Here is a 14,232-nt window from a genome sequence, read left to right as displayed (position 1 = left end):
GTTGTTTGGATTTGCAATATTTTTTCATGTATATTATGTGGATACTATTATTGGGCCTCTTCTGATGTGCAGATTTTCATTGAGCAATGCAACAGTAATAATTTACAGAACATGTAACTAGTGCAAAAAATTAAATCCTTTAATTAATTAAGCATTAATTTATGTTAAGGGAGGATTATAAAGGAAGAACAGTGGAAAAATAACAATGGTTAACTTTTTTTTTAGATGTGTTTACTTGTTAATTATTGTTACAGCACATAGTTCTAATCTGGTAGATTCATATGTTCCACTGTTCTTAAGACGCTAATGATGTTTATTGTGGCACCACAAAATTACCGTATTTTCTGGCTTTTAAGATTCACTTTTATTCTTTGAAAATAGATCTAAAAAACAGGGTGTGTCTTATATGCCAATACTCATTTTTTTATTATTTTCATTTCTGGAAATTTTCTCTGTTCCGAGTTACGCGACTTCATTCCAGTTATGTAGAGCAGTGCTTCTCAAACTTCAGACATCCGCGTTCATATGATTGGTGCAGTATTAACAAAAGATAGTGCTACTAAATGACAAAGACAAGCTGACAGTTGAGTTGAAATGCTAATTCTCTTCAACCGAATTCCTTATATAATATCTGAAACACATTCACTATATATTTCTTTGTTTTAACACGTTCACTCAAACAAAACCATATGTTGCACCGGCAACATATGGTTAATCGCAAGTCCCCATCCCACAGCATTTTCTGTGGGATGGGGACTTGCGATTCATTAGTTAGTGCCGTTTTTATCCCAGTTGTCTCTAATTGCACTGTTTGTTCAGAAACATATTGCACAGCCTGCAGATGTCTCTGTACCTTATTCAGTGATACAATAGGAACGTTTTACGATCTCGAACTTCACGGATACATTGAATTTTACTCTATGCGTTAATGATGCATAGTCGAAAATTGCCATGAACCCCTGAAGACCTTTCACGTACCCCGGGGGTACGCGTACAACACTTTGAGAAACACTGACATAGAGTTCAGTGGATGTGCATGTGCTGTCATCGATGATCACAGCTGTGTCCTGTTCGTTTAAACTTTCCAATTGTTGTCGCAGTTGTGAATTGTGATAAATTTCTGTCGTTAAATTTTCTCTAAATTTCTTGGCAAATTATGGCTGAAAAACATCGGCATTGTTGCAGTATTGCATACAAGCTACATGTGATTGCGTATGCTAATGAACATGGAAACAGGGCTGCAGGGATGCATTTCGGACCACCCCCAAATGAGAAAACATTAAGAACTTGGCAGAATCAGGAAGAGGATTTAAAAAAAGCAACTCACAGTAAACATAACCTACGACGTGGAAGTGCAAAATGGCCAGAACTTAAGGTAGAACTGAATACTTGGATTTTAGACCACAGAAAAGTGGGACTTTAAGTGTCTACAAAAATGATTATTCATCAAGCGAAAGCGATAGCCACTAACAGAGGGATCACCAACTTTACTGGATCAACATCATGGTGTTCAAGATTCATGTAGAGAAACCAGCTATGTATGCGGACTAAAACAAAAATATCACAAAAGATGCCAGCTGAATATGAAGAAAAAATGATTGAATTTCGAACTTGCGCAAATAGGAAACATGGACGAGGTTCTGCCTGACTTTTGATGTGCAATCAAACAAAACTGTAGATTCCAAGAGCACAAAAAGTGTTACTGTTAGAACTTCGGATCACGAAAAAAATCGCTACATGGTTGGTTTATCCTGCTGTGCTGATGGGACAAAATTGCTGCCACTATTGATTTTTAAAAGGAAGATGCTACCCAAAGAAAAACTGCTTAAAGGAGTGTTTGTACATGTTCACTCAAAAGGCTAGATGAATGGAGTTGGAATGAAGTTATGGATAGATAAAATTTGGTCTAGGTGTCCTGCAGACTGTTGAAGAAACCTGCCCTGCTAGTATAGGATCAGTTTCATTCTTACAGAACAGAAGATGTTACAAATAAACTCAAGGAATTGAAAACTCAGCTGTAATTCCAGGAGGTCTAACTAGTCAGCTTCAACCTTTAGATGTCTGTATTAATAAAACCATTTAAGGGATTTATGAAGGAGAAGTGGAACAGCTGGATGCAATCTTCAGATTTTGAGGTTACACCATCAGGAAGAAGCAAGAGGCCTAGCATTTCGCAAGTTTGTGAGTTGGTCAAAGCTTCATAGGATGCTGTAAAAACTGAGACAGTGGTTAAATCATTTAACCTTCTGAAGGTTAAATGATTTAACCTAAAGATTCTGATTTAGAAGAGGTTTCAAGTGTCTCTTCATTTAGCTCTGAAGATGAATTTCTGTTTTGATGATTAAAAGGTGGGTACTCTTTCCTAGTTAGATTAGGTATTTGTTGAAAGCAGACCTATTTATTACTTTATATTTGAAATACTGTAAATTCATTGTAATATTCAGTGATAAAGTTTTTTTCCTGAAAAATGTGTACAAAAAAGGGGGTGCGTCCTATATGCCAGTGTGTCTTAGCTGGCAAATACGGTAATTAAAGAATCTTATCTTTTCTGTAGTTATATTTTCTTCGAGTTATGGATATCCCACAGGTTTAAATTACACTTCCCAAGAAATTATATTCATGTTTAATTCTTTGTCCAAGTGTAAGCAACCAAAGTTTGAGTGTGAAATATCTTCATGACTAGACTACTTGTATGTAGAGGCTAATGACTTTATATTAGTTGCCTTAGTGTATCCCATAATGCAAAGCACACATTCTTTCAGATGTGTACGAGAGTTTATTATTATTATTGTGACACCTCCAGAGAGTCTGAAGACTCATCGAGGGAGAGTGTACCAACAGCATCGAATGATTGAATCCCTTCCAACTATTAACCGCGCTCAAACTTGCTTAACTTTTTGTGTGAGCCATTAGTAGCAGAGGCTCTACCAATCGACCAACCTTTGGTGGCATGAAGAAAATGAAGGAAACATAATTTTTTGGGGACAAACATTTTTTATTTTTCAACTTTCAACATAGTCTCCTTTGAGGTCTATACACATAGTCCAAAGATGCTTGAGTTTTTTGATCCCATCCATATAGTATGATTTGTCCACCTCTTCAAAATAGGCAGTTGTTTCGGCCATCACCTGATCATTTTATAAAAATCTCTTTCCTGACAGCCATTTTTTCATCTTTGGAAACAGATAGTAGTCCGAGGGAGCCAAATCTGGAGAGAAGGGGGATGCGAAAGGACTTCGTAACATAAATCGAATAATTTTGTGGTCACAGTTGCAGAAGAGTGAGTGGGTGCATTGTCGTGGTGAAAAAGAATCTTCTTTTTCGCCACGTGTGGTCATTTTTCTTTAATTTCATTATTTAAATGATCCAGCAAAGACGCATAATACACTCCGGTAATTGTTTTGCCCTTTTCCAAGAAGTCCATTAAGATTATGCCATGAGCATTCCAGAAGACGGTGGCCATAACCTTTCCTGCTGAAGGAACGGTTTTCACTTTCTTTGGTGAAGATTCCTCGCTTGCAGCCCATTGTTTTGACTGTTCCTTGATCTTAGACTGGTAGTGATGAATCCATGTTTTGTTCATTGTTACGAAACGATGCAAAAATTCAATTCCTCTGAATTCCATTGAAACAGCTTCAAGCTCTCCTTGCAACAGTTCACACGTTGATGCTTTTGATCCAGTGTGAGCAAACGCAGCACCCATCTTGTGGATAGTTTTCTCACATGTAAATGTTCGTGTAAAATATTATGTAACCGGTCAATAGAGATGCCCACAGCCTTAGCAATTTTACGCACCTTCACTCTTTTATCATCCATCACCATATCATGATTTTTTCAATAATTTCTGGAGTAGTGACCTCAACAGGGCGTCCAGAACGTTCAGCATCACTTGTGCTCTTATGGCCACTTCGAAAGTTACTAAACCACTTATAAATTGTTCTAATCGAAGGTGCAGAGCAGACTCACCATAATGTTTATCAAGCTTAGCTTTGGTTTTCTGCGCCATTTTTTTCAAAAAGCAATGTTTAATCACTACACGAAATTCTTTCTCATCCATTTTTCACAAATCGCAGTACTTGATCGATTCAAATGAATGCCAGACACAGAGTAATAGATCTATCTGACTGAAACTTAGTGTGTGATCCTCCGACAATTGCCAGCAACTAAAAATAACCTCGATATGTACTGGTGGTGCCATCTCTTCGACTTTGCATGGACTTATTGAACACCCCTCGTATAATGCTGCACATTATGGGAAGGGTCGCTATCCATACTGGTTTTGATCTCTCCAAAAACTCTGACTGATCTGCAAGATTACTCTAAATCTCACTGAGTTACTTGAAAGGACCAAGGAATTGACATACCATGCTTTTTTTGAATTTTTATTATTATTATTATGTGACACCTCCAAGGAGTCCAAAGACTCATCGAATGAGGCACCTACTCTACAGCTGTCTCCACCACTTGATCCACCAACTACAGCAAACTGCATCATCTACACCAATGCCATCTACTGCCCACTGCCACTAGTATTTTCACAGACAATCACAAACATCCATTCCCACAGTGAGATTCGAACCCACAGCCTTTTTGCTGGAGAATGGATACACTAACCACTCGAAACCAGGTCAGCTTTTGTCAAGGCATTAACAGAACTCCACACAGAGGGTTATGATACAAATTCAAATTGTAAGTATGCAAAATGGACATTTGACATGGATTTGAAGGGCTATCTGGAAGATATTAATGAGTGATGTATGAAGAAACTGAGTCTGAGAGAATGCGTGACCAGTTGGGCACTCATTCTCAGTGGCTCAAGCACACTAGGTTGTGCTTGAGCCACTCTTGTTTAACTTTTGGGATGGTCTGGAGGGAAACATTCAATTAGATGTGAATGATACAAAGTTGGATCAGGTAATAAGGGAGATATCCATTACTAAGTCCTTACGTGCTGACTTGAACAGACTGATTTAATGGACAAATGTTAACAAATGTCAGTTTAACGTTGCTAAGTGTAACATAATTTATTTTGGACCGAATATTTCATTATTGTGGATTTGTGTAAGTATAAATACAGGACAAATTTTTCAGTTCATGACAGGTGGGGGAGAGGGAGAAAAGACTCTGTAGCAATAACTAATGTGAGAATTCAAGTTAAGAAATCATAGGTACTTAGTATATCGCAAAATTTAAATGCGAACACTGCTGTAGGTTTAGATGGAATATCACCTTGGGTGTTGCGTGAATGTGCAAAGGAATTGTCAACGCCTCTTACTTGGTGGCTCTAAAACTGTAATTAACTACAGACCAATCACCCTCTTGGGAGTGGTGGTAAAAGTTAAGACAAAATTCAAGACTGGGTGGATCAGAATATGATACTCTGTAGAGGCTAACACAGTTTTGTTAAAGGTCAATCCTGTCTTAGCAATTTATTAGCTTTTTATAATAGAATGACATCTGAGTTGGACAAAGGAAATGGCTACACAGTGGTACTTCTGGATTTTGCTAAGGCTTTTGACAGGATACCCCCATGGAATACTGTTGCGCAAATTGGAGCAGATGGGGATGGATACTAAACTGGTGATATGGATAGGAGAATGGCTCAGGGAGAGATACCAGAAGGTGGTGTATGGAGGAGCAGAGTTCAGGATGAGGCAGGTGACCAGTGGTGTGCCTCAGGGCTCTGTGCTTGGGCCTTTGTTGTTTAATTTGTACATAAATGATATAGGAAATGTCTTAAAAGGAGATATTCAGTTGTTTGTTGATGATGCAAAGTTGGGTAGCACAATAAAAAATCAAGCTGATGTTGAGAGTTTGCAGGATGATTTAAATAAGTTGGTAAAATGGGCAAAAGGAAATGGATGTCAGTTCAATGTGGAAAAGAGTAAAGTTATTTTTATGGATTAAAAGATTACCAGCTGTGTACTACATTGATGGAATGGTACTCCAAGATATTGATGAGGCTAGGGACTTAAGAGTGTTGGTAGATAGGGAGATGAAGTTCAGGGGGACACATTGCAAAGGTGTCCAAGATTGCACATAGGATTACTTGGTTATTAAGGAACACACTAACATCAAGAGATAAAGAGGTTATTATTCCCCTTTATAAAGCATTAATACTTCCACATTTGGATTACTATGCTCAAGTCTGGCCACCTGGATTCCTTGGAGATGAGGAGGTTGTGAAAAGGGTTCAGAGGAGAGTGACTAAGTTGGTGAGTGATGTAAAAAATGCTCCCTACATTGATAGATTGAAAGCTTGTTGATTGCAAAGGTTGGTTGATAGGCGGAGAAGAAGGGATATGATAGAAACATTTAAATTACTAAAAGATTTTTATAAGATTGATGCAGGCTAAATGTTTCAGCTGTGTGATAGTGATGGAAGAACAAGAGGTCATCCCTGGAAATTAAGGAAAAATGTGGTTAACAAGGGTGTGAGAATGAGGTTTTTTGCCTGGGGGGGTTGTGAATGAGTGGAATGCATTGCCTGATTCAGTTGTGAGTTCTTCGTCTGTAAATGAATTCAAGAACAGATATGATATATATTGTTTTGATAGTTTGGGTCTCCTGCAATGAGTCTACTGACTCCATGGAGCTACCCATAATAATAATAATTATACCTAGAAGATAAATGAGGATGAAGTCAAAGAAGCATATGAGTCCAGATTCTTTTCATGGCACATGAGTGAATGGAATATGCTGCCAGTGGATATATTGTGAGTCAGCCATCAGCGACTGTTTACAAGCGAAGACATATTAGGTACTTAGGCATTGCAAAACCTACAAGTGCCCTCATGTGATGGTGCTGATGTAACATAAGTATCAAAATGGTTTGTCACTTAATATTCTAATGCATCATCATTTTTCTACTTGTGTGTGAGAAATATAATGATTTCTACCATTGAAATAGCTCTCATTATCTTCGCAGGTCTAGCTTCTATTGATAAGACCTCAATGAAGGTTTAAACTGAGTTTGAAAATCTCTCATCATAATGCTTGGCATTATGCACATTCTGTGGTGGAAGAATCATAGTCAGGAGTACACTGAGAGTGGATCTCTTCCAGATTTCATGATGCCTAATCTTCCTATCATATCTTTCTTTGAAACATTCACTGAAGGTTCGCCCACAACATCCACTGAGAATTCATTCCATGAGAACAACTTGGATTTTCATGCTTTGTAATCACATCCTTACACTCACTTTCTAGAGATGACTTTGAGTTCTCTAAATAAAATTCCATTTGTATCTACACTCTGAGATCCCAATTACTGTGTTTTCTTGTCTATTTCATGTATTGTTCACTCTGAAGTCCACATTATCTTAGTCTATTCTCATTTGTAAGGCAAGTAGAAAGACAAATAATTATAGTAAGATGATTCATATTTATGAATTTAGTGACACAAAACACACATGTTGAAAAGATTATTTTACTGATTAATAATAAAATAATATGATGTTTTGACCCCTGTATTGAGGTCATCATCATCAGAAGGATACATGTGTATAAGAACCAAGCTGCATGCTGTTGCACTCCATACAGGTAAATTACATCTATGTTGTTAACTAATCTTTTTCTTAGCCTGGCCTCTAGTGATAAAAAAAAAAACTACAGTAAACTCTGCTAAAGTCCTCACGTACCAGGATTCTTCTGGAATTATACAGTTCATATTGCTATATTACGATTATCTTCTGGATTTGTACAGTACAGGTTGCTAATTGAATGTTCAGGAAAAAAAAAAAAAAAACACTTCACCAAGAATTGAGATTTTTCTTTGTGGTTGCTATGAAGGTTGCAGATGGGTCCTCCACATTCTTGGAATAGTTAGACCATCATTTTTATTCAGATTAGGATCATGTTTGAGCATTTCACATGCTTCCTTGAATTTCTGCTCGAACCAGGTTTTGGTGTGGTGTAGGGACTTGGTACCTTTCCAATCAATTCTGTGGTATGTTTGGAGTGCGTGGTCAGATAGGCCGGTTTTTCCAAAATGGAGGTATTTTATATGTCGTTTATGTTCATCCTTCCTGATTGGGATGGTGCGCCCTGTTTCCCCTATGTATGGTATGTTACATGTCCATTGTATTTTGTAAACCCCTGGGTGGGCTAGGTGTGGCAGAGGATCCTTGGAAGAACTGAGTAGGTGTCTTAATTTTGTCGGGGGTTTAAAGGTGGTTTTGATGTTGTATTTGTGTAGTGTTCTATCTATTTTTTGGAAATGCCTCTAACATATGGTATAGCAATAGCATTTTTGAAATCTTTTTTGTTATTAGTGGTATCTTTGAGGAGGATCTTGTGAATGGTTTTTATACTGTATCCATTTTTTATAAAGGTATGTTTGATGGTCTCATATTCATGGTTAAGAGCTTGTTCATTCGAACAAATAGTTTGAGCTCTGTGTTTAAAGGTGCTTATAACCCCTAGTTTTTGTGTTGGGTGGTGATAAGAAGTTTTGTGTATGTACTGGCCTGTGTGTGTGTAGGTTTGCGGTAAACTGAGAAGGAGAGACAGCCTGAAGGAAGACGTGTGACGAGTGTGTCTAGGAACGGAAGAGAGTTGTTTTTTTCTATTTCAGTGTGAATTGGATGCGTTTGTGTTGTTTATTCAGATGGCTAAGGAACGTATTTAGTGCTTCGCGGCATTGGGGCCAAATGGCAAAAATATCGTCGACGTATCTGAGCCAAATTTTGGGCTTTTTTTTTTATCACTAGAGGGCAGGCTAAGAAAAAAGATTATTAACAACGTAGATGTAATTTACCTGTATAGAGTGCAACAGCATGTAGCTTGGTTCTTATACACATGTATCCTTCTGATGATGACCTCAGTACAGGGGTCAAAACGTCAAGTTATTATTTTATTATTAATCAGTAAAATAATCTTTTCAACACATGTGTTTTGTGTCCCTACATTCATAAATATGAATGCTGATCACCGTGTAACCTTAAAAGAAATAGTAAGATGATGTTAATGGATGAAAATGGGAGATTTGGTAACTGTTGCAGAGGACAGTAGAGGTATTCAGTATGCAGTTCATCAAGATGTTTCATCCTCAGTGTGAAATCAGAAGCTCAGGTGTAGAGAATGAAATGAGAGAAGACTTAATAGTGGGTCAGCAAGACATATATGAGGAGTTAAGTAAGCTAGATGTCAATAAGGCAATAGGACTTGATGACATATGTCTTAAGGGAATGTTCCAAGGAGTTAGAATCAAACTTGGCCTACCTGTTTAACAAGAGTCTTGCAACAGGCACAAGTCCCAAAGGAGTGGAAGGAAGGCAAAATTGTTCCACTTCAAAAAAGTTGTGATAAGGCTAAGGCAACAAACTATAGGCCAATCTATATGTTTTGAGTTGTAGTTAAGCTATTGTGGAGATTGGCGAGAGATAGGATACACAAGTGGGTTGTTAATAGTGGTATTCTTTGTACTTGTTAGTTTGTGTACTTTATGGCCTGCCAAAAGTACACAAAACAGAAACACCATTACATCCAATTGCGGAAGGAATCGACAGCCCGAATTACTACTTAGCAAAAAATTAGCGGCCACACTCAAGGAATTGATTGGTCATTCCCCTTCCTACATAAAAAATACTCAACATTTCATAAACAAAATTAAAAACATTACACTCAACGACCAAGGTCTATTAGTCAGCTTTGACATAACTTACCTTATCACCAGTGTCCCAATCAATGATACTATCTTGCTCTTACAGAACATATTTCCACATGACATCATGCCCTCTTTACCCACGTACTCCGTTCCAGATATTTCGTGTGGCAAAACAATTTTTACCTTCAAAAAGAGGGTACAGCCATGGGCTCGCCACTTTCTTCCCCAATAGCGAATTTTTATATGGAAGACTTTGAGCAACGAGCTCTAGAGTCAGTGTGCCTAAAGCCTAAAATTTGGCTCAGATACGTCAACGATATTTTCGCCATTTGGCCCCACGGCCGCGAAGCACTAAATACATTCCTTAGCCACCTGAACAAACAACACAAACACATCAAAAAGGCTAGTCGATTAATTAACATGGAACTACTTATCTTTAGCTTACTGTAGAGGCTGCACTGCTTGTGGGTTACATTACCATGGATTATGGTGACTCTTTCTTTTAAGGTTACATGGTGATCAGCATTCATATTTATGAATTCAGGGACACAAAATACATGTGTTGAAAAGATTATTTTACTGATTAATAATAAAATAATAACTTGGCGTTTCGACCCCTGTATTGAGGACATCATCAGAAGGATACATGTGTATAAGAACCAAGCTACATGCTGTTGCACTCTATACAGGTAAATTACATCTACGTTGTTAACTAATCTTTTTTCTTAGCCTGCCCTCTAGTGATAAAAAAAAAGCCCAAAATTTGGCTCAGATACGTCGACGATATTTTTGCCATTTGGCTCCAATGCCGCGAAGCACTAAATACATTCCTTAGCCATCTGAACAAGCAACACAAACGCATCCAATTCACTATTGAAATAGAAAAAAACAACTCTCTTCCTAGACGCACTCGTCACATGTCTTCCTTCAGGCTGTCTTTCCTTCTCAGTTTACCGCAAACCTACACACACAGGCCAGTACATACACAAAACTTCTTATCACCACCCAACACAAAAACTAGGGGTCATAAGCACTTTTAAACACAGCGCTCATACTATTTGTTCGAATGAACAAGCTCTTAACCATGAATATGAGACCATCAAACATACCTTTATAAAAAATGGATACAGTATAAAAACCATTCACAAGATCCTCCTCAAAGATACCACTAATAACAAAAAATATTTCAAGAATGCTATTGCTATACCATATGTTAGAGGCATTTCCAAAAAAATAGACAGAACACTACACAAATACAACATCAAAACCACCTTTAAACCCCCGACAAAATTAAGACACCTACTCAGTTCTTCCAAGGATCCTCTGCCACACTTAGCCCACCCAGGAGTTTACAAAATACAATGGACATGTTACATACCATACATAGGGGAAACAGGGCGCACCATCCCAATCAGGAAGGATGAACATAAACGACATATAAAATACCTCCATTTTGGAAAAACCGGCCTATCTGACCACGCACTCCAAACATACCACAGAATTGATTGGAAAGGTACCAAGTCCCTACACCATACCAAAGCCTGGTTCGAGCGGAAATTCAAGGAAGCATATGAAATGCTCAAACATGATCCTAATCTGAATAAAAATGATGGTCTAACCATTCCAAGAATGTGGAGGACCCATCTGCAACCTTCATAGCAACCACAAAGAAAAATCTCAATTCTTGGTGAAGTGTTTTTTTTTTTTTTCCCTGAACATTCAATAGCAACCTGTACTGTACAAATCCAGAAGATAATCGTAATATAGCAATATGAAACTGTATAATTCCAGAAGAATCCTAGTATGTGAGGATTTTAGCAGAGTTTACTGTAGTTTTTTTGTTTTTATCACTAGAGGCCAGGCTAAGAAAAAGATTAGTTAACAACATAAATGTAATTTACCTGTATAGAGTGCAACATCATGTAGCTTGGTTGTTATACACATGCATCCTTCTGATGATGACGACCTTAATACAGGGGTCAAAACGTGAAGTTATTATTTTATTATTAATCAGTAAAATAATCTTTTCAACATATGTGTTTTGTGTCCCTACATTCATAAATATGAATGCTGATCACCGTGTAACCTTAAAAGAAATAGTAAGATGATGTTAATGGATGAAAATGGGAGATTTGGTAACTGTTGCAGAGGACATAGTAGAGGTATTCAGTACACAGTTCATCAAGATGTTTCATCCTCAGCGTGAAATCAGAAGCTCAAGTGTGGAGAATGAAATGAGAGAAGACTTAATAGTGGGTCAGCAAGACATATATGAGGAGTTAAGTAAGATAGATGTCAATAAGGCAATAGGACTTGATGACATATCACCATGTGTCTTAAGGGAATGTTCCAAGGAGTTGGAATCAAACTTGGCCTTCCTGTTTAACAAGAGTCTTGCAACAGGCACAAGTCCCAAAGGAGTGGAAGGAAGGCAAAATTGTTCCACTTCAAAAAAGTTGTGATAATGCTAAGGCAACAATCTATAGGCCAATCTATATGTTTTGAGTTGTAGTTAAGCTATTGTGGAGATTGGTGAGAGATAGGATACACAAGTGGGTTGTTAATAGTGGTATTCTTTGTACTTGTTAACATGGGTTTCTTAAAGGGAGGTCATGTTTTACCAACTTACTTATGTACTATAACAATATGACGAATGTATTGGACAAGGGTGATGCATATACAGCTGCATACTTAAATTTTTCCAAGGCTTTTGATAGATTGCCACACCACAAGTTGGTAACTAAACTGAAGCAGATGGGATTGGATGATAGTTAGTTGAATAAGTGAACAGCTTTCAGATAGGTATCAGCAAGTTGTGTATGGGGAAGGGACACTATCTTGAAAGAGCCACAGGGATCTGTTTTGGGACCATTGTTATTTAAATTTGTTTATTCATGATATTGGGATAGGTTTAACTGGTAATATATAAATGTTTGCAAATAATGCAAAACTGGAGGGAGTAATGAAGAATTTAGCAGATGTGGCCTTACAAAAGGAGTCTTAAATAGATTACATGAGTGGGCAATAATATGGAACTGTCTGTTCATTGTTGGAAAGCATAGGGTTCTGAAATTTGGTAGACAACAATGTGATGAAAAGTATATACTTGGCAGGGAAATTTTGAAGGAAGTTGAGGAGATACAAGACCTTGGAGTGGTGGTGGACAGGGATCTGAAGTTCAGAAGTCACTTTGCACAAGTTGTGAAGACATCACATCAGATAATGGAAATGATGCAGAGGATCTTGACATCCAAAAATAAAGTGTTATAGTTCCATTGTGTAAGATCTTTATAAGGCTTCATATTGATGATTGTGCACAGATTTGGTCACCCGGATTTCATGGTAACAAGGATATGTTAGAAAGGGTCCAAAAGATTCACAAAAGTGGTAACTGGTCTTTGGGATGTGGAATATGAAGACAGATTGAGGGAATGCAGTTTGCAAAACCTTGTGAATAGGAGGAAGAGAGGGTATATGATTGAGATATTGTTGGTAAAAGGTTGTTACCTGGTTAATGTAGAAGAAATCATAGAATGGGAGAAGGGAGAGTAGAACCAGGAGACATATTTAGAAGCTGTATAAGGAGGGTATGAGCAGGGGCATAAGGAGCAGGTTCTTTGCATGGAGAGTAGTTGCTGAGTGCAATGCATTGCCTGAAATTGTGGTGAATGCAGATACATTGAATGAATTTAAAGCATGGTTTGATCAGGTTTCTGTGTAATAGTGTGTGCCTTCTGTAATGAGTCTTTTGACTCCATGGAGGTCTGGTTTTAATAATAATAATATCATTGGTGTAGCTTGCATTAGTTAACCACTCTGCAATTTGGATGTGTTTTTAAAATCTTTCCACTTATGCTGTAGGCTTTTTTTTTTTCATGTGCTTATCCTATTTCAAAAAGCAGCAAATACCTAGGTGTTTTTAATATACTATACTATATGTTTTGCTTTTTTTTTATCACAGAATTCTTTGAGAGAATGGAAAACTCCATTGTCCAAAAGGATAAAGGGAATTATCAATAAATTAAATGAAAACAGGCTACACTGCATGAAGGTGAGTGTTTATTTGTTCTTATTTGCTGTAATAATAACAATAATATGTTGTTACATCACAATTTATTCTGATGACTAGTAAATCAGAACTTATTTAATATTGTTCATCAAAATATTAAGTAATAGTATGAATGGAAGTGGTTAGCAAGAGGGTGAGGAGTGGCTTTTTTGCACGAAGGGTGGTTGGACTCTGGAATGCATTGCCTGACAGGATAGTGAGAGCACAAACAGTGAATGAGTTTAAGGAATGGTATGATAGACTTTGTATTGTTTGAGATGGGTATCCCATAATCACGCTTATCACTCCATGGAGGTCCTGAATAATAATAATAATAATAAATATAGCTGAGCAACTGGAGCTTTTAAACTCCAAATGGGATGCAAAGTATACTCTTGCTGGGGAAACTTTAAAGGAAGTAGAGGAGATGAGGGATCTGGGAGTGGTGGCGGACAAAGACCTGAAATTCAGGAGCTGCATTGCACAAGTTGTGAAGATGTCACATTGGATAATGGCAATGATGCAGAGGACTCTTATATGCAGAAATAAAGAGGTTTTGATGCTATTGTATAAGGCT

At 37.5% G+C, this 14,232-nt stretch overlaps 1 protein-coding gene across 1 annotated transcript in view; it reads left to right on the top strand.

Moving 5' to 3' along the window:
• LOC150099484 (protein transport protein Sec24C-like) overlaps positions 1-14,232 on the top strand; it is a 182,211-nt gene that overhangs the window by 158,130 nt on the left and 9,849 nt on the right. Inside the window, exon 18 of the mRNA XM_090403444.1 lies at positions 13,569-13,658. Within this exon, the coding sequence (XP_090259570.1) occupies positions 13,569-13,658 (90 nt within the window). The remainder of the gene's footprint in view (positions 1-13,568; positions 13,659-14,232) is intronic.

This window comes from Typopeltis vanoorti, chromosome 14 (genome assembly GCF_054136105.1).
Source record: "Typopeltis vanoorti isolate ZY-2024b chromosome 14, IOZ_Tvanoo_1.0, whole genome shotgun sequence".
Taxonomy (NCBI): domain Eukaryota; kingdom Metazoa; phylum Arthropoda; class Arachnida; order Uropygi; family Thelyphonidae; genus Typopeltis; species Typopeltis vanoorti.
Note: the sequence above shows the minus strand (reverse complement) of the source record. Positions and strands in the feature narration are given on the sequence as shown.